A 22,266-nucleotide genomic window follows, 5' to 3' on the forward strand; every position below is an offset into this window, starting at 1 on the left:
GTTGAGTTATAAAGCTGAACAAATATCAAGTACGGAAAATTATGTCTGTCAAGATTTTTTTGTCTCCTAACCCATCAACCCTAGATACCACAGACCCTAGCATGGGATGACACAAGTCTGTTAAAATCTGGACAGCTAAATGGGCCTGTCCTAGATAGATCCTGGTTTGAGGTGGCCTACAGGTCAATTCTGTCTTTATCCCCAGTCTGGTAGCCTCAGAATTGATATCAAAATAAAACAGAAGAGGGTACAGCCAAAATTTTTTTGCCTGTATTTGTTTTGTAGATAATGTAAGGAGCAAAATGAGTACCTTACACTTAAAAAAATTGATCTTGCCCCTCAAACCTCAAATGGGACACATTATCTGATTTGGCAGGAATTTTAAAGGGTAAAATAGATATTTTAAGCATTTAAGCTAAAAGTTTGCTTGAACAATAATATTTTTCCTGACTCTAGGCTATCCTGATTTTTAACTTGTTTAAATACCAACATCCAGCTTGTAACTCGTTGCCACTCATCTGCATCTCAGCGGTGTCTGTTCCTGCATTATTACTGTTATACATACTATCTCTTTACTTTTGTTTAGTTTCCGTGGACAATAATCATTCACAATAATCATTCATCTATTTTGTTAAAAATGTTTAAGAAAAATGTATATATGTGAATCTTAGTGTACAAGAATTGCAGCTCAAATGTTTTAAATATCCCATTCAAACATTGCTTTAACACTTAACTAAAAGCATACCAATTATACCTGTGTCCGTGTGCAGCAGCCTGGCTGAAGGAGTTCATATCACCTTGTGGAGTCATGGAAATTCCATTCCTGTACATTGTTCCAATCATAGGATCAGCGCCTCGTTCCAAAAGCAGACTAACCAGTTCAAAATTTCCTACAAATCAGTAACAAAGAAAGCTTTTTAAAAAAGCCTTCTTCTTATTCTCTTCAATGAAACAATATTAACTAAGATATTATGATAAGATAATCCTTACCCGCAGCTGCTGCCAATTGCAAGGGTGTTTCTGAATAGTTTTCCTCACCATGTTCCAAAGAACCTTCTACTTTGGCTCCTGCATCCAGTAGTAACTATAAAAGAAATCCATTGTTTGTTTGTTTAAAAAAACATTAAAAAACCTAAATGCTTTAAAATATTCATCCAGTATAGAACCTTCTTCAACCCAATGCTGAGATCCATTTTACTGCAAGCCCCATCATCCTTAGCCAGAATCTGCAGTCCCAAAACTTGTGCAAGCTAAAGCAGCTGCATGCTGCAAAAGACATAAACACAGCTATTGCATATGGGCTGCAAAATTCCAGATGACCAACAGATAACCAACAAAGTGATGTAATTCTTTGCCATCACTTAGTGCATATTCTAGTCCAGATCTGATAACAGCAAACTAATAAGTAGAGAAGTCCAAGGTTAAGGGGCACCAAAGTAGGAGCCAGGTCACAAAACAAAATGCTTGTCATCTTTGGTTGCCACCAAGAAAGCATTAAATATCAAGGGAAGAGGTGATAAGAATAGCTGAATTTTAATGCTGGGTGTCAAATGAATTGTAAAATCCCACACACACATGCAGTTGAGTTATCCAACTTGCTTGCAGTTTTTTTTCTAACACCTGTTTTTTGTTTGTACCATTGTTGAGACAGGAGTACTGCACAATAGTAAATGTGCAATATTTTGGTGCTAGACAGTCATTTCAAATAATGGCCTCTAAAGGAACTGCCCTTCTCTTTTTTTCTTCAAAAATGTCCCAAACACTGTCAACTTTCCACTTTCTCTTATGATTGCCTTCTAAATCCCCCAACTTGATTTATATTTGCTTCAGCAGGCTTATGATTGGCTTCTCCAAAGCTTTCTGTTGTGTTTTCACAGTGAAGGTAAAGTCGATGAGCAACTGCCTTTCTTGAGAGTTCTTAGAAACTGCAGCTCAGCCATACATCTTCTGTTTTCACATAACCTAATACTCCATTTTCACACAATAAATGGACTTTTATGTTACGAGAAACCTAAAAGATCTCAGAATGACATATTCTTAAGAGATTTGGGATATTTGGAATGGACTATACATTAAAACAAATACCACAGATCAGAAGTTCAAGAATTTCAGAAATAGAAAATCTTTAGTGTCTCCATATCTTGGGAGGAGCAGACACATGAGGATTCTATCATGAAAATAAACAGTAATTTACAGTACAACCACAAATTGCCCTAAAGTGGTTTGAGAAGGCAACATACCAAATGGTAGCAATTGAATATTTTTTTCACCACCACAGAAACGTCAGCTCAAATTATTATGACACTGGAAAGATTGAGGGAACTGAATATGTTGAGGCTTGAGGGGGAAAAACCAGCTGAAGAATATGACAGCACTCTGCAAGAACCTGAAATGGTATTATAGATGTAGGGCACCATATATCCTCTATCATGACAACGTTAATCCATTCAAAACAATCCAAAAATTCAGAAATATAACTATCCAAACTAAGACCAATCTTCTGCTTATATTTATCTTATTATTATAGGGGAGGATGCCAAAGAAATTATCCAACCATTCCATGTTGTTGTTGTTGTTGTTGCCAAAGGAACTGTCCCATCCCAACAACTCTGATTTAATAGAAGAAATTATTTGTAGCTCAGGGTTGAATTGTGGGATCCTTGGTGCTCTCTGAACTTGTTTTCTTGCAGATGTTTCATTATCCAACTCGGTAATATCATTAGTGCGAAAAGAGGATAGGGTTTTCTCATTATTTATATAAATCATTACTCAAACCAGAGCTTTTCCCCTGGTCTTTCCAATACTAGTTTCACAATCTGTAACATTTCAAAAAAGGATTCAACAAAGGCAACATTTCAACAAACAATTGGTTTAGTTTGTTTCAGAGACAAAGCTATGCTAACTGCTACCATTATCTCATACATACATTGATGTACATTATCACTAGTAAAGAACTCAATCTCCTCAATGTATCCATTTTTAAATGGATAATGTCCATTTCTTTATTTCAGAAGTCTTGTGTTGGATTTAAATCACTTGACTAGGAGCCACAAAAGTATAATGTGCTTGACACTACATTGTTAAAGGAATCCTGTTATTGAAAGAGAGAGCAATAATAAATGGCACTGAAGATTGCATCAGTCATAGCATCTTATGGTGGTCTTGTAGTTGGTCTTCCTTATTGGTTCCATCAAAAACAGCACTGCCATTAGGCAATGTGAGACAACAGATGCTGAGAAGCAGCAATCAGCCTTCCAGATATTCTGCTTAAACTTGAAATCCATTCTCTCCTATTAGAGGCTAGAATTATGTTGTATTCAGATGCAGTTGAGGGCACTAGACTGCTGTCTTCCAGTGAGATGGAAGACACTGTTCTGTCACCAACATTGAAGTAATGTCAGTTGCTGGTTTAGTTAACTTCTATATATGCAAAAGGAGTGGGTGAGTGAAAAGCATAACTTCAGACATTGAAGTATCTATTGTGTTCTAAATTACAAAAAAAATAATACAGAAAACAAGAAAGGCTGAAAAACACCTAGAATGGTCACTGGGCATAATGCCACACTGATATTTAACCTACAAATAATGTAAGAACTTTCTTCCTGAGTCTTGCTAATAGAGTGTGACCAATACCATACCATTTTTCAGTTTCAGAAAGCAGGATTTCATAGAGAAGTCATTTTTTGCTTCCCCCCAAATTAGAGGTACAGCAAACTTTCTTTTCAGTTTTTCTAATAACCACTGATAAACTTATCTTCGATGAAACTATCATCACTTTAAATGTCTTATGAACTTGGGAGTTGGAATTGACATCCATGAATACCATTAACCTGTTCTATATAGCTAGCATGAAGAAATTATAAAGTTTTAGTCAATGAAACTCATTGGATGAAGAGCCCCAAAACAACTCTATGTGGTCCCTCAACTCCTACAGTATTATTCTTTCCATGTTTATTTATTGTTTTATGTCTATTCTTTTTGCTGTGGTTTTTTAAAATGAGGTTGGACAAAAGGAGAAGAAAAGAAGCTTTCTTTTGTAATATATTATCATGTGATAATATATTATAAAATAGCTCTTAAATGCATGCAAATTTCTCAGAGTTAATTCTAGCTATCCGATGAGGATTACTTCCTAATAAGTATACTTAAGACTGCAACCTTATACTTATAGTTGTATATAATAGAGTTATTATATATCTACAGAGCAAAGAAAAAAAGTAGCAAAAAATGAAAATGGCTGCCAAGTATGGAATGATTGCCAATTAAAAGCTAACCATGAGAAATAAATTATGAGGTGGAGCAAAAGGAAAATACAGTAATACCTGGACTACAGGAATATGTCCATGCAACACAGCAAATGTCAAGGCAGTCCAATGACGGGTCTCAGGATGGACGGATGGATATTTATGAGGAGTATTGACAACCTATAAACAGATAAAGTAGGTTTCTTTTATATGTGACTCTTTAGCATAAGCCATTGTATGTGTAATCAAAACAAACTTGCCAGAATGCTTGACACATTCAGGTTCAAAGAAAAGAAAGAAAACATGCAAAAGAAACTCTAAAAAAAACCCTTTTTTATTTTTAATCTAATCAAAATTTTACTGGGCAAGAAAATAGACTTTCTTAACTATTTTCCTTAGATCTTTTTAATCAAAAGGCCTAGCTTGATTCTTACAATCAATGAGTATTCATCTGATGATCACATGTGTACATCAGTAGATTCAAACTATATGCCAACAAACAGAAAGAAGGGAGATGCTACTCTCCATCTCATTCCCAAAGTATGATAATCACACTCATACAATGTTGGGCAACCTTTCAAGCAAAGCAAGTGGGCCTGAAGGCTATAAGTTCCTCAGAAATCAGTTAATGACCTGACTTAGACACAACATTATAAGAAAAGGGTTTTGAGAGTCCTAGTCTCAAACACACCCTTTTCCTGCTATTAAATAGACAGAAAGAAAGAGTCCTACTTTAAATTTAGAAGAAGTGTCGTTTAATGCAGTGGTCGTATTCTACCAGTTCGACTCGGTTCATGCGAACCGATGATAAAAAATGCTACTATTCGGCTGAACCCTCCCTCCCCACGCTCAGCTGTTCGATGATCAGCTGTGCCGGGATCCCCCTTGCTGTCTTACTGCTTCACCCAGGAGGCTTCCCTGAGCAAAAACGGGCCCAGAGTAGGCTTCGCCTGAGGCCCAGGAAGCAAAAAAAAAAGAGCGGGAAGTGCTCCAAAAAAAGCCACACCCATCTGGCCACACCCACAGAACCAGTAGTAAAAATATTTGCATCCCACCCCTGGTTCAATGTGCTGTCTAAACTAGTCATGGTTCATTTTTTATTTATTTATTTGATTTGCCAATTGTTTACAAGATAATAAGTATAAGTGTATACATAGTTGTGGATACATGAAATGGGTACATATAAGAAAATAAAAGAAGAATAAGAGAAACAATAGGACAGGGACGGTGAATTATATTAAAATTAAAGATGGTTTAATATGACACTGAAACAATTCCTTGAAAAGATGTTGGTTGAGGACAGGAGGGAGGGGAAGTGCCAGTCTATATTTTTTCTTTCTGCTGCCTCATCCTAAACTGCAGAGGATTGACTCAGCAGATTTAAATACGTAACTCCATGGCTCTTCTCCCATTTTTCCCAGCTCTTTGCCATACTGCATTCTGCAGGCTGAACCTCAAACTACCCTTAATTTTAAGGATATAATAGCTAACTTTAACTTAAAGTTAACATATATCTACAAAGTCAGGATTGTGAATTATATTAAAATTAAAGATGGTTTAATATGACACTGAAACAATTCCTTGAAAAGATGTTGACTCAGGGGGCCGAGGGAGGGGAAGAGAGTGACTCCTGCCTCCGCTGTCATCATCACTCTTTTTGAATCAATTAAATCTATATGAGATGTTTCAAATTAATTATTTTTATTTTTGAAATTTACCAGTAGCTGCTGCCATCGGCTAAACAGTTTTCCCAGTAAAAGGATTGGACTTCAGCAGATTTAAATTAAGTTTAGAATCTTAAACTAAGATTCTCTGTAATTTTCGCTATTTCATTGCTGGCAGGAAAACACTCTGATATCTTTTACTATCTAGTTGTAAGCTTGTCAAACACAGCACCATACTAGCTGTAATTTATTATTTGTTAGAACATGTAAAAAAGAATACCTACAAATGTCAGCTTTACACAGGAAAAGTCTCATGCTAGGCTACTTGAGAGTGTTTTAAGGTTAGACCAAGAAATCAAAAAGACACTGTAAAATTTAGTGTCTATATATTGGAAATTAGTTCTCACACAAAATTCTCACCAGCTCAATATGAAAACATTTCGATATAATAGTAGCAGAAATAATATCTGCTATCTGCACCTCAGCCTATTCCAAGACAAGAAGTAACATCATAATGCAGAGGTATCTGAAATTCTGAATAGACAAATTGCTGTATCTTATAAACTCATAAAAAGATATAAATTGCTGTATCTCATAAACTCAAAAAAAAAGATAAATTGCTGTACCTCACATCTCACAATTATTATTATTTTTAAAAAGAATCCTAATCCACAACCAAATAAACAAAAACATATAAGAAGCTAATATCATAATGCATAGCTCAGGTTTTAAACATAGCATGAAATCTTGACTACATGAGATAATATTCATTAAACTTTCCTGTGTACAAATAAAGAGCCAGTCCAATATAAAAAACCAAGTAGTACTGTCTTCTTTAACAAAAATATTTTTGGCTGCACCCTAGATTTACTTTTTCAAATTCTGATTTTGCCAGCTTGAAACTTTATACCGTGTTAACAAAGGTTAAAATCATACATCTATTCCATCACTTTCCAAAGTTCCACAACACGTTCCATAATCCAGAGACAGAGTGACTGGCCCAAAGGCACCCAGCTGGTTTACATGGCTACGGTAGAACTAGAATTCAGAGTTCCTGGTTTCTAGCCTGATGACTTAACTATTAGACCAAACTGGCTCTTCTTCTTCTCTCTCAGAATCCACTGCCCCCTTTTTGGTACAAATAAATAAGACTTTATAACTAGTACTTGGTATCACCGAGCTATAGGATTTCTGTTCCTTTTATAACTAGCCCCAAGGAAACACAAATGTCCCCTCAATCCCTTGTATGACACGGTTTGCTCATAAGCTTTTGTTGGCTTGAAGGTTACAAACGAATGTTGTCCCATTACAGATATCCCACAACAATTAATGACAAGGTTGTTTGATATCAATATGCTGCTTCAGCATGGATTGCAATGCAATACTATAGGAAGTTTTAAAGGTGATGGTTTTCAGATTGCTGTAGCAATTTTTCACAGCAGAGAAAATCTTGTCTATTTTTTAAAGGCACTCTTCTTCCTATCCCAATTTGACTCCATTTCCTAATGAAGCATTCCACCAGAGACTCTGTGGTACAAAGATCACAAAAAAACGATTTTAAATATTTCAACCAATGACAAACCAGCTTGCATCAATTTACAACTGCCAACAAACCAAAGACATTTAGCAGAGCAACAGAAAAGTCATGCACTGGGTCCTATTTTAGAATTTTGCAACCGTGTTTACCTAATCTTAACCTATCCTACTTCTCCATCAAAATTTCTGCAAGTAGCAAAGCATGATTTACAACAAAGCATGGTTAAATCAACTTCAGCCACCCTTTCCTCTATTCTCTTTATTTGTTTTTCAGTACCCTCTTGTATGATGAAATTTATGTTTACACCCTATTTAATTATCTTCAATTGGCCTTCAATATATATTATTTTAATATGGATATTGTCTACAATGGTCACAGCCTATTAAAGTTTGTGAAGCCATCAAAGATTAATAAATCTCCCATTATTAAGTCTTGCTGTTTTCACTGCACTATCAGCAATAGAAAGCACAATTTTCCCTGAAACAAGCTAGTATTCATTCATTGTATTGTGGGTAGCCTTGGGCAAACTAAAAAGTAAACAAAAAAATGCTGCATCATGTTTTTTAATCCTGGCCCAATAATTCTGGGCTTTTTAAAACTGATTCTGTAAGATTTGTCCCAAATTATACTCTGGCAAATGTAACCAGGAGCTCTACAAGTAGAATGGTGGGCAACTTTTGATAAAGGAGAAGAAATTGTGTTATCAGTTCCTCCTCATATGGTCTTTTATTTATATTGTGAACAAGGACACAAAAATGATTAGATTGTAAAGAAGGCCACTGTTCTACAGGATGCAGCAGAATAGACAAAAATGATGACTGGAAAAGAAAGAGCATCTCATTTCAGCTGGATGTTGAAAAGAGGCAGAATACTATGTCCCTTTTCCACAAATCCACTCTCCTCCTCCTCCTCCTTCTCTTATACTTTGTTTCCTCTTTTACTGCTTCAGGTGTTGAAGAAATAAAATGTACTGGTTCTTGCTCTTCTAGCAGCATCAACCTTTGTTAATTGATGTCGTTATAGTGTCTCTTTGATGTTGTCTCTCCATCTTCTTTTTGGTCTACCTCGTGTTCTTTGACCTTCTCCTCTTTTTGTATATGCCTTGTATGGCATAGTATCCCATGATCTCCTCTCCAGGTGAGCAAACCACTTTATTTGCTGTTTTTGTATATAGCTTATGTAGTTCTATGACAATTCTTTCTCTTCTGCTCACTCCAGCAGTTTTCTTCAAACATCTCATTTTGTGGTGACTTAACTTTCATTTATGTCTTATTGTAAGTGTCCATGTTTGACACTAGTAACATAGAGTCAGGATGAATATGCTTTTTATGAGATGCTTCTTTATTGTTTATTCATCTCTTTATTGACTGACTGCCCAGCTAGTTCAGTCCACTCTCTGCTGAATAAAATGTCATAGTTTTGTTGATTGATTCACTAATATATAAGCCACCTTTTGTTCAGGAGCTCGAAGTGGGTTTAAGCCACTGTAAGCCAGGGTTTAAATACAGGCTTATATCAAAGATGTATGTATACCAGATCATGTACATGCAGCTATCACTCCATAATAATATTGATGCAGACAAATTCCGTAGCTTGTGACCACAACTCCACCAGCAAGATTTCTGTTGCCTTACTTCTTAGCGAACTGATCAAGCTTAAAATTTCTGGACTTGAAATTTCAATGAAGTGCTCAATCAAAGAGAAGGGGAGTCTAAAGCCCAAAGTAGGTTGGATTGATTTGGATATCATGCTAAGATATAAGATGGCTTGTTTCGTTCTGGGGGCGTGGCTTGGTGGGTGAAGCAGGGGAAGGTTACTGCAAAATCCCCATTCCCTCCCCACCCCACTAACCTGATTTCCAGCTCCGTTCTCCTGTGCAGGGCAACCAAAGAAGCCGATCAGCTGGGACTCGGGAGGCAGAGAATAGATGGGAGCGGGGCCAGTCAGAGGTGGTATTTGCCGGTTCTCCAAACTACTCAAAATTTTTGCTACCGGTTCTCCAGAACTGGTCAGAACCTGTTGAATACCACCTCTGGCTTGTTTGGTTTTGGCTTACTATAAAACCATCAAAAAATCTTAGAAGATGATAATGCAGTAAATTTTAAAAAATTAAATTAAATTGGATGAATCTAGACATGTTTAACAAATTAGGAACTACAATGTTAAGATTGTTAAATAATAATACGGATAATATAAAGTGATACATTTGGAAGATAACATAGAGCAGTGATTCTCAATCTTTTCTCCACTACAGAACCCCTTAAAATCCATTTTGTGGCCACAGACCATGTCCAATGAATCCCAAGACTTAACTCAAGATTTTAATCATAATATTTCTTAAAGCTTTTGCAGATGCCCTGTGATGACATCATGACCTCCAAGGGATCCACAGACCACAGGTGGAGAACTACTGCAACAGGGGCCTGGGTTTAGCACCAGGAAGTAATAGGCCTTGATGTCACTGCTGGATAAGCATTGCTGTTTTGCTCAATAACTTTTGGCTTTCAAGGATTCTATTTTTCATTCCTGTATGCAAAAACCATCATTAAAGAGAGGGAGTGCAACACGCATCAGAGCTAAAAATGTTCCTGAAGATAGTTCAGAAAAAGATTAAATCTGGATTTAACATTTTAGCTGTTCTAACAAAGTCATGTGGCATTTTAAAACATGAGTGCCCTTAACGTTGGCTTCCTGCATTTTTAACCTGTCTTCTCAGAACAGATGCAATCATAAGAATAGTCTTACCTCAGCATTTAGATCTGCTCCAGCATCCAGTAACATCTGGACCATGGCCTCATCACCCCGCACACAAGCATACATCAATGGAGTCATACCCTGTGTGGACAGCAGTATTCATAATCACTAATTTATAGTCTTTGATTTATGATCTTTCATTCAGGATCACAAGGTGATGTCCTAGTAATCAGACCAGGGCTCAAATACAAGAAGCATGACACTAGACCATGTGCAAACACCAATCAATTCACAAAGGTATTATTTAATTCAGACAAGTTTTGTTTGATATTATTTAATTCTGAGAAGCTCTGAAGTCACAAATGGTGATCACATGACTCCAGCACTCTGCAAACATTGTAAATACATGGCAGTTGCCAAGTGCCTGAATTTTGCTGCTCATGGGACCATGGAGATGCTGCGATGATACATGAGGACTAGTTGCAAGTTACTTTTTCAGCGCCATTGTAACTTTGAACAGTCACTAAAGGAAAGCTAAAATTCAAGGACTGCCAGTAAAGCATTCTTTTTAAAAATCTGTTTAGTAAATTTTGATTAATGTTTCTTTGCCAAGATGAAGATTTTAATCTCAAGACCTTTATGGACTCTGGACTCGACTCTACTGTTACCTACAAAGAATAAAATACTGGGCATTTATTTAGTAGAGCAGTCTCTCATCAATTTTATATGGTTATTTTATTTTAACAGGTTAGACTTTAACAGGTTTATTTATTTTAACAGGTTAGACTGGAACTTTATATTAATTGCCAAAACTACTAACTGCAATTGGAGGAGTAGCAGCTTCGGTATGCATGTCTTTAATATATACTGATTTAATTTGAAATGAAATGCCAGGTAGCTCTGTTGAGAGTTCCTCGCTCTAGGGAAATACTGCCCTGTTTGGAGGAAAACTAGATTAACTAGTCTCTTCACTACAGAGACTTCTAGCTGCAAATTTATATTAATCTGAAATACTCCGTGCGGCTCCTCAAGATATCCTTTGTGATTAATGTTTCTTTGACAACATTAGTCACAAATGTCAAGAAGGGAGAGTTAATCATTACACAAAAATGTGAATGAAGAAAAAAAATTCAATTTTTGTTCATTTGTTTGAATTAAAGAGAGGTGCATGCACCAGAGAGAGAACAAATGGATGGAGCAAGAAAAAGTAATTTTCCTCCATTCTGCAAAGAGAACTCTCTTTTTTGGTAGGACTAAGTTTTCCTAAATGTTTTGGGATTCTTACCATTTTTGTTCTGCTTCTTTAGAAATTTTAAAAGCAAATATGAATGGTGTTTACAATCGTATTAATTCTTTATGGTGAAAATAGAGCAGGGAATGTTGCCTTTGTTATTTGGCCATGAGATTCCTTGAGTTTCAGTGGTTACAAAGAAGGGATGTACAGTTGCTCCCAAGCGCTATTTTAAGTCAGCGTTCCATCTACGTTACCAATTACTGATCATAAATATGTCTATAATAAACTCCCCACATAAGCAACCCATCCAAGTAAAAGGAACTCATTTTCCTTAAGCACTTTGTTTCAAGATGTTCAGAAAATTAATATTTAATTTCTTTTTTTTTAAAAGCAAAGTCTTTGTTTTTCTACATGGTTTATAATTCTTTATACCTGTTCACTCATGCTGTTAATTCCATCGGGCCCCAGCAAAGTTATGGCTTGCTTGACTAGATCTGTTCGGCCACAGGTCAACATCCGGAACCCGAGGTCTTGCTTGAATTTTGCTTCTGTGGCCACTGCGTCCAGTTTCCGAGAAGCACAGAAACAGTCATCAATTCTGCGAATAGAAGAAAAGAGTTAGAGAATTATTTCAAAAAAATGAATTTTGCCATTCATTTTTTCCACTGCCAAATTTTGTGCCTTTGAATGACATACACTGCCATTGCAACAAACAACCTAAATAATGAATTGTCAAGGATGATATATATAGAGGAAATCTCACCCCAAAACCATAACTATTCCCACCAGGTTCTTCTAGACAGGTGTGCCACATTTTTGCCTCAAGTTTCTGTCCCTTAATATAGAATTGCAGTTATGACATTTGATTGTTACTTAAATTTTAAAGGAGCCCAGTAATTGTCAAGAAAAAGCAGGAACTCAGATAGATTAGAGCTAATAGACAGAGACTATGGTCAAATAGATTTGGGCTAAAGGGGAGGCTCTCAGTCATAAAATACTGGTTCCCGGAGCTGGAAAAAGTCTCCCTCACTTTTTTTTTGATGTGATGAAAAAGAAGTAGATTTAGGATGGTATCACTTAAAGGATAGACAATCATCAGTGGAGGAAAATCTCCATCTTGCATTCAGCCAAGTAGTATCTCCAACCAGTGACTCTCTAGAGTAGGGGTGTCAAACTCAATTTCATTGAAAGCCACATCAGGATTGTATTTGACCTCAGGGAGGTGGGGTGAGTGTGGCCTGGTTGAGTGTGGCCAGGGTAGGCATGGCCAACTTGACGTCACTCATGTCGGGTGCACCTGTGGTGGCCAAGTGCTAAGGTAGAACTTAGCACTTGGACCCTCCCTCCCTCTTATTATAAACTAACTAACTTCCTTCCTTCCTTCCTTCCTTCCTTCCTTCCTTCCTTCCTTCCTTCCTTCCTTCCTTCCTTCCTTCCTTCCTTCCTTCCTTCCTTCCTTCCCTCTTCATTCTCCTTCTGTCTTCCTTTCTCTCTTTTCTTCTTTTTCCTTCCTTGCTCTCTTCCCATCTTCCCTTCTTTTTCTTTGTCTTTCCTTATTCCCTTCTCCTTTCCTGTCCCTTCTTGAATGCTCAAATGCAAAAGGGAAAACATTTCTCCTTTTGTTTTGTTTTGCTTTTAGTTTGTTTTGCTAGCCCTCTACCAGCAAAAATGGAGTCGGGGAGGCGGGGGGGCATGCAGGCCTTGAGTTTCACACACCTGCTCTAGAGATATACAACTGCTATTTCCTTTGATTTCTAATGACTGTTCTAGATCTGACCTCTATTAACAGTTTTTTCCCCAATAAACATAATAAATTACATCAAGTCTGTTAACATAAAGTCTGCTTGGTTGCTGTCACTTTTATTTTCTATCTCTTATGAAAGGAAGGAAACAGGATGAAACCAGGTAAATATGAACAGCTAGGCTTTATCATACCAAACATGGGATCCAGTGTTATTGTTCCCTCTTCTTTACAGCATGACTTTGCAAAGCCCTTGAGGCACCTTAATATTAGTTTTGCACTTGATGGGTCCCTCTTGCAGTTCTGCAGACTTCCTACAGTTTATCAAGGACTGCAATTTAGGGCCATTTTTTTCTTTCCCTTTTTTTTAGATGTTGTAAAATCATTTTGACTGATGGACTGTTGATGTAAAACTGTAACTGTGCAAATCACTTCATAAGCACTTAATTGGTCTAATTAAATCATTGTCTTTAAAGCAATCTTTGTTTCCTTTTCTAATAGCTACTTTTGCATCTTATCCCTGATCATTTTCAAAATCGGACAATTTATAATATCTGGATTTAGGATTGCTTCTGACCTTAATCTGAATTCCTAGAGCATACATTTTGTAATTATATGTTGCTAAATATAAATAGTTCTCTACCTGCCTTGACATTTCACAGTCACTGGGCCTTTCCATACCATGAACAATTTTTATCTTGTGAATCCTCACAAAGCAGAATTGCAATTATTGTCACTGTAAATCTCAGCCACCCTTAAAAGGCAGATCATATCTATATATGAAGGTAGCCATGTTGGAGAAGGTTGATTACAAAAATGTAAATAAAAGTGCTGAAGTCTGAAAATGGTTTATTGTTTGCTCTCTGCCATTAAAAAGCCTTTGTGACTTCCAAAGGTGAAAGAATAGAATAGAATAGAATAGAATAGAATAGAATAGAATAGAATAGAATAGAATAGAATAGAATTCTTTTTTGGCCAAGTGTGGTTGGACACATAAGGAATTTGTTTTGGTGCAAATATTATATGAAAAAAATATATGTAAGAGCATATAAGTTATTTTTCCTCCAATAATTAAAACCATAATTGTGTGTTAGTATAGTAGCTGGTAAAGGAGAAGAAATATAATTGCTGAACAATCCATATACATTGGGCACTCCAGCAATAAAATATTAACCTTCTATTGAAGTGAAGGAATAATACAGTGGAAGAGGCTGTTTTGAATCGAGATGTTGGGAGATAAGATGAAACAAAACTTCAACTAACAGGAAAATGAGCCACTTTTTCCTGTTAGTTGAAGCCACAGAATCACCCCTACACAAGGCAAAGGATAACCAAATTTCAACATTGGCTTTGCCAAAGCAGAGTGAACTGTGATAACAGGACAGAGTTATAACAGAGTGATAATAAAGAACTCCAAAACATTGTTATGAAAGTATACACTGCCTCCCAAACTCCTATGCTATGAAATCCTATCACATCACACACAAAAATAATGGATGTTTATATTATCAACCTCTGATACTGAAAAGAGTAGAAACACCCTAGTGTGTTAAATGCAGGAAACCAGGAGTCAAATAACCGTTTAGTTCAAATGAATATATAGGTTTATTGCATGCTTAAGATCTCTACAAGAATCTGATCTACTAACTGTCAAAGCAAATTGGTGGTAGATTAGAATCAGGTGATAAACTGCCTGGGAAAACCAAGGGAAATAATCAAAACCATAAAAAAGCAAAGTTAGAATATTTTGGACATGTGATGCGACACCCAGAAAAATACGGCATACTTCACTTAATCCCCCAAAGAAAGAATGAAGGAAAACGAGGTCAGGGCAGAAGAAGAACATCATGGCTTCAAAATCTAAGGGACTGGTTTAGACAAAACTCAGCAGCACTTTTTCGTGTGGCTGTTGATAAAAATAGGATTGCCAGGATGATCGCCAACGTCCAATGATGGATATGGCACAACAAGAAGAATCAAAGGAATTCAAGGTGAGCTCGACTTAGATTTCTTGTGGGTACAGCAGGACTCGAGGATGCCCCCCCCCCCCAGGCTCAGCCTAATCATAGCAAATAATGGGCTTGCTTGACTGTGGTCATCACTTTACTACTGTGGTAGTCACTTTACAAGCCCAGTCTTCTGATCATGTGATGATCTGCTTTATGATTGACTTACAACTGTAATGGACAAGCTCCATTAAAGTTGTAAATCAAGGATTATTACAATGATTATCTGTGGCAGCATAGCTATTATGGTGGCAGATACTGCAGGGAAGGACTGAACTGCTATAGATCAGTTGTGTAGAAAGGGAGATGAATAAAGCTTACATTCATTGCTAGCAAAATTCTAAGCGATATTGGAGGGCCAGAACTAACTATATGGACAGGTGTCTGTAGGATAGGTCAACCTAGTCAAGAAACATGCAGCTAAGATAACGTTTAAATTAATTCTTACGACAACTATAATTGACCTATACAGGGAAATTGCAACAGAATGAAAGAAAATCTTTATTATTTTTAAGACCCTAAGTGACCTACAAGACGATGTACATATGATGCACTAGATTGCTTCCATACAATATTTTTCCCAACTTGGTGCCTTCCAGAAGCATTGAACATAATTTCTAATAAATTAACACAGCTAATAGACTACATACAAGTTAAGGAAATACACCGATATCTTGTTTCTTCTGGTAGGACAAAACTGTTTGGGGAAGTAAATTATATTTGGGAAATGAAGTCTGTGGAACGGCTTCAGTTCACCTGCCATACTGATTCAATTCAGAAAGGCTTAAAACTGCATGTCAGGCTGGGTAATGAAACATAAGAATATCTAGACAAATTTCCTATCAAGTAAGTTTTCAAATCCTATTCATCCTCTGGAATCATCAGCATCAGATACTGCTGGGTTGTCAAGGAGTTTGTTTACAGCCACATGCTGGGGTGATATTTTTGTCCCTAATTATTGCAGTTCTCATGGCTGAAATTAGAGAATTAGTCAAAATTCGAGATGTGGACAAGGACACTCAAGGAGAGAAGTGTATGAGGGGGATATTGAAACTAATTTGGAGAAAGTTATTTTGTTTTACTAGATTATTTGGCTCTGTGTTATTTTAGTTTATTGCTCGATCCTTAAAATCTAAAACACACTGATCCATTACCTTCAGATTCTACTAACTGTACTATCTGGGGTTTAAGACAGAATCATGGTAACTCCTCCATGGACTATTAAACCACTCGGGATTTGGTCTTCTTGTTCAATACCCAAGCATAGACAACTGCCAGACAATCAGTATTTAGCCACCAATGACAACTGTTTTGATCCTAAATGTTTGGGCCTAAACACAAAAGTCTGTTCACCAAGTTAAGAGGAGAAAAAAAGATGAAAAAGAGAGGATACGTGCAAGCATGGTGGCAATTGTGTATTATTTTAAAACTGCTGGCAGGCAAGTATTGCAACATTTGGACTTCTTTATCAAACCAGCATGCTTACAATAGGATAACAGCTGGGAGGGAAGAACAAGAAACATAGACTGTCTCTTCAAAGCAAGGCAATGCTGCATTCCTGATTGAGGAGTGGCCAATCTCCCTTGAAACAGTTTCCTTTCATTTGTCAGAAAGCACAAAGACACTCGGAATTTATTGCAACGGCCAGCTTCTAACTACAACATCATCATGATCAGTGGAAAATAAGTTTGTCTCATTCTAATAAAAGACCTAAATTTGAATAAGGGATTTCTGGAATATGAACATTACACCAAGCTCTCATAAGTACCAACGTGCCTACCGTCCCTGTCCTATTGTTTCTTTTTATTTTTCTTATATGTATCCATTTCATGTATTCATATGTTTATTCTTATACCTGTTACTTTATAATCGCTTGACAAAATAAAATAAATAAATAAATAATAAATAAATAAATAAATAAATAAGTAATTGCATATATTAGGAACTAGCTCTATATCCCGTGCTTCACTACGAAATTATGTGATCAGGTTTAGTTTTTGGGGAGGAAAAAAAGGGAGGAGGAATTGTGCCTCTGCCTACCAGCATCCACCGGTATTCATCTGGCTAGCGTCCTGTTAGTGTGTGAGAGAGTTGATGGCTGCTTGGAAACTGAAACAGTATTTGCAGTATGAGCAAGAATGAGATGGCAAGGAGCCTGGGCTCAACTGTTCTGTACTAAACCTGGTTGCTGCTGTAAAGCTAAAGCTGAAACTCTTCTTCTCTGCTTGTGTTTTGCATTTGGAACAGATTTCAGGTGGGGAGGAGAGTAGAACTCCTTAGCATCAGAGCGAGTTAATAATAATATGCCAAATACTAATGCTCTGATGGTCATTTTGAAAAATCCTTTCTTAGTGAGCACCTAGAAGCCAAGAGGAACATACATGCCAAATTTCAAGTTTGTAGGTTTTACGGTTTTGGAGATTTTGTGATGATGTGTGAGTGGTATTTCGCTTTGGAAAAGCAAATTTCTGGCAAATTTCTGTGTATTCTACAGTAACTGACACTGCCCAATAAATAATAAAGAGTTTCAACTTTTTAACTGAAATATAAATAAAATCTCTGGTTGGCTATTTACTTATATTCAGAGTTCATCACTTATAAGATATAAATATTAGATTGCTGACTTTTCTTTTCAGGGTAGCTATGCTGGACTTTTCCAAGGTTTTGTAGTAATACATGCCATAGTATACGGAGGTTTACATTTGTATGTACATGGACACAAAACAGGAATGGCAACCTGTGGCCTGCAGTCTCAATGCAAGCTCCAAACATCTTTCTTGCCAACCCGAAACCATTAGTAGGATTCAAATTTTTTTAATACCGGTTCTGTGGGCATAGCTTGGTGGGCTGGCAGGAGAAGGATACTGTGACATCTCCATTCCCTCCCCACTTCAGGGGAAGGATACTCCATTCCCTCCCCACTCCTGGGAGGAGGTTACTGCAAAATCCCCATTCCCTCCCCACTCCACTAACCTACTTTCCAGGTCTGTTTTCCTGTGCAGGGCAACAAAAGAAGACCCAGCAGATCAGCTGGGACTCGGGAGGCAGAGAATAGATGGGGGCAGGGCCAGTCAAAGGTGATATTTGCTGGTTCTCTGAATTACTCAAAATTTCCGCTACCGGTTCTCCAGAACTGGTCAGAACCTGCTGAATACCACCTCTGCCCCAAACACTATGGCACTGAACATTGACAAGTTATTGAGAATGATTTCCTCCTGCTTTCAGTGGAAAATGACCATTAAAATAGTATAAATAATATTTTAAGCCAAACATGTTAAAAACAAATATAAAACAAAGCAGGATTATTCTTCAAAAGAGAAATCTACTGTCCTGGTTCCGGTGACAGGTGATGCCCACTTTGGTGACATCACAGATTCACTCAATGTAATGCAATCCACAACCTCCTTCTCTAAGAGCAGCTCTCAGCTGAAGAGTCATTTCGGTGTAATGGTTGAAGCACCAGGCTAGAAACTAGGAATCTGTAAGTTCTAGGCCTACTTTGGACACAAAGCCAGATGGGTGACTTTAGGCCAGTTACTCTCTCTCAAACCTGAGGAGAAGGCAATGGCCAGCCTCTCCCAAGAAAATTGTGGGGATTAGTCCAGTCAACACTAAAGACACCAAAACAACAAGAGTTCTCAACTACTATATATCAAGGTATAGTAGATTGTTGACATTGTTTCCATTACTCTGTATTTTGTTCTCAGTAGGTGACTTAGGGAACACCAAGGTTCCAGTCAAAACAATAACATACCAACACCTATAATCCAAACACCCATTTTTGGCATATATTATGTCTTATGCTTTAAAATATCATTAGAAGTATTTTCCCCCCATTGATACAATAAATGTTGAAATCTGCTAACATATACACGGTAGACAATCCTTTTCTCATACAGCGAAGGAAGATCTTGCAACTGACTGTGAAGATCTTGACAAAAATATCCATGTTTGTTTGAGGTTGAAATAACTGGTCTCCAAAAAAGACCTCTGAATTGTCATTTCTGTTTTGCTCTGGGGGTCTTCAGCACCCACATGATAATTCCTGCCTTGACAGATTCTTAATGCCAAACACCAGGTCATGTTGTGTAAGGGGGCCAGGGAGTGAAATCTCTCAAAATGCAAAATACATCAACTTTTATGGGTTGTTTTTTAAAAAAAACCAAAAACTTCCACATACGTGAGAACCATGGCAACAGCCTTCTTTATAAAACCCAACATATAAAATGTACAGTGGCACTATGAAATTATTAGATGCATTGCTGCCTTTTATTTATTACATTAAAAATAAGCCAAATAAATAGCAACACTGCATCTTTTCAGAAAGAGACAACACATGAAAAGCAAAATCTTATAACAGGAGATAAGTGCAAATTGGGCCATGGCTCTAGCAGGGAAGAGGAAGAAGGCAATGTCACAGCCTTTGAAGCAGCAAGCTCCAAATTTTTGCAAACAGGCACAGCAAGATTGATCTAAATCAGATGAACACTTCAGTCTCTTGGAAGAAGAATCCCATCTGATAACAAAGGAGAAAAACAAACAAGAACTCAAAAGGAAGCGCTTAAGGCTTGATCCAGGTAAACATGCAAGCACATCAGTCTCACAGATTCAGTTGCTCTATGGAAAGAAATGCATTTGTGAAACGGCTAAAAAAAATGTAAAAAGAGTCAGATCTGCATATGCAATTGACTTCTTGTCCTGTGTTGTTACGGCACAGCAATTTCTTCATCATATAATGCCACTGCTTTGCACAGACTTACTTTAACTGCCGAGGTTCGCAGTCAACTCCTGGAAGCAACAGCCGGGCTGCTTGTCGTACATCGTCACTATCCACTGAGAAACTGCGACGGTGCCCGGCGTGAGCCAAAGCTACTCTTATCCATTCCATCAGAGGGGGCAGCACGATAAACGGCCTGCAAAACAAAACAAAGAAGCTGGTTTCCCTGGGCAAAACATAATCTGTCCATGATTCTCAGGCACTCTGAAATCTCTTAACAATGCAGCTAAGCAAGCAGTGCAATAATAGCAATGAGAATCTATTGCTACATTATAATTATTATTATGGTCAGTCTCATGGTCAGCCAGATGTTTAAACTGGATCTGGTATTTTTATCCACCTATCAAATCTTTCCCAAGGACCTGGGATCTTTTAAATTATTATATAGTGGACTAATACCAATAATTTATTCAACTTGTATGCTGCCCAACTCGCAATGACTCTGGTTATTATAAAATAATAGTATATAATTAAAATATAAAAAATATTAAAAGTATGGTTTTTCTTCTAAGGATGTTGGTTTTCTTTCTCTGTAATAACATTTCCCAAATGTTTGCACATGAATCTCTGTTTTATTTTCCAATCGATCTGTATTTCCTTTGGGATTTGCATACTTTTATTCCATATTAAGAAAAACTTAAATCCACTCACAGTCAAAACAGCTACTCATTTACTTTAAAGTCAGAGAGGTAGTATTTATCAAAGCTTCTTTTTCAGATATAAATAAAGAGTCAGAGTGATAGGATAGCCCTCTCCTTCCTCTCAACCAACCTGATAGAAAGAATGGTGGAATATTAACTCTGAAAGGTGTGTAATGTTAACATACATGTTAACGTTCAGTGTCCTGAACACAACATGTCTGCCTGATACTAAAAATGCAATGCCCTTCAGAAGATTGTAATTTTTTTCATGAATAACTGATATCATGCTTTTAAAGTTGCAATCCAGAGCAAGTACTTTGGAATAAAATAAATTTCAGAATGATAGCTACCAGTTTCCTTTGTCGGAATTCAGCAGTCTCTTCTTTTAATTCCAAAACTGCAACCTGTCCTGCCTCTGGCAGGAGGACAAGACTTGCACTCTCTCATTACAAATACAGGATTTGAGAGCAGGACAGAAAATACAAGTAAAATTCAAAAGAAAGGCTTAGGGCTTGATTTAGCTACTTAAAAGGGGAGGCACACAGACATATCTTGCAGCCTCCAAAGAGGCAGCTTATTAAACTCTGCCTATTCAGCTTGTGTAAAAAAAAAATCTGGTGATATGGCATGAGAGTAATATATGATACACTCTAGGGATCTCAATAAATATGTGATGACAAACGATGCAAAGCAAAGCAGCTGAATAGTTATCAGCATAATCTGCAGTTAGAAATGTCCAGACTAATTATGACCTCTTATTAGCTCACTCTCTAATTAATCATGCTGAAATTTCCTGATGAAACTTAGCTACTGAAGGCAAAGGCAAAGACAGGTGTGATAAGATTCACTGGTAGGAGCCGCATTGTAGGAATTAAATACTGTAGATACTACAGTATGAATTATTCAGAAAGGGTTCCCTTACCAGAAATATCTTAGCAGCATCATAGCTTGCCAAACTCTTGGAAAATTTTGCTCTTCTGGACTTCCCAAAAAAAATATGGGGGGGGGGGGGATGGACCAAAGGTACCAGTATTTAGACTGAATTACACAATGTTTTTCATCACTCAGAAGTAATTGATAATTATTCTAATTTATTCTATTATTCTACTTGTTTGGTTAAAAAGTGTGGAGAGAGAGGGAGGGGAGAGAGAGAGAGATGTCTGTGTGTGACTCTGTGTATGTGTTGTCTATATATGTCTGTGTTTATGTGTGCATGTCTAACTATTTTCATTTAATCTTAGTAACAGTGCATTTCTGGGACAAAGTCGGGTAGTCCTCAACTGACAACTGACAACAACTGAGCCCCAAATTTATGTTGTTAAGTGAGAAATTTTTGCTCCATTTTACGACTTTTCCTGTCACATTTGTTAAGTGAATCACTGCAGTTGTTAAATTAGTTAATACAATTGTTAAGTGAAGCTGGTTTCCCCATTGAATTTGCTTGTCAGAAGGTCGCAAAAGGGGATCACAAGAAGTTTGGACACTGCAACCGTCATAAATAAATAAACTGACAAAAATCAGTAAAGTAAGAGCTATGACTAATTGCTGTGTTCTATCATGACTAACATTAGTTAATACTTTCCCACTATGGACTCTCATATTCAACTTCCTATTGTTATTCCTGATTTTCACCAGCTCCTACAGCCTTTCAATTAGTTAGACTACATCTAGAGCGCTGCAGATCACTTCCCATTCCAGAAGATTTCACTTCCAGAAATGGTCATTCCC

General features: G+C 37.1%; 1 protein-coding gene across 2 annotated transcripts in view; it reads right to left on the reverse strand.

Annotated features, from left to right (window-relative positions):
* The window catches only part of ABTB3 (ankyrin repeat and BTB domain containing 3), a 228,120-nt gene that overhangs the window by 25,462 nt on the left and 180,392 nt on the right, over positions 1 to 22,266 (reverse strand). For both annotated transcript variants that reach the window (XM_026694970.2, XM_026694971.2), the window contains exons 4-9: positions 19,881 to 20,033; positions 11,806 to 11,971; positions 10,191 to 10,280; positions 4,323 to 4,424; positions 991 to 1,084; positions 755 to 890 (exon numbers count right to left, since the gene is read on the reverse strand). In XM_026694970.2, the coding sequence (XP_026550755.2) occupies positions 755 to 890; positions 991 to 1,084; positions 4,323 to 4,424; positions 10,191 to 10,280; positions 11,806 to 11,971; positions 19,881 to 20,033 (741 nt within the window). The remainder of the gene's footprint in view (positions 1 to 754; positions 891 to 990; positions 1,085 to 4,322; positions 4,425 to 10,190; positions 10,281 to 11,805; positions 11,972 to 19,880; positions 20,034 to 22,266) is intronic.

This window comes from Notechis scutatus, chromosome 6 (genome assembly GCF_049901735.1).
Source record: "Notechis scutatus isolate UNSWTSFEM ecotype Mainland chromosome 6, rNotScu1.2, whole genome shotgun sequence".
NCBI classification, from domain to species: domain Eukaryota; kingdom Metazoa; phylum Chordata; class Lepidosauria; order Squamata; family Elapidae; genus Notechis; species Notechis scutatus.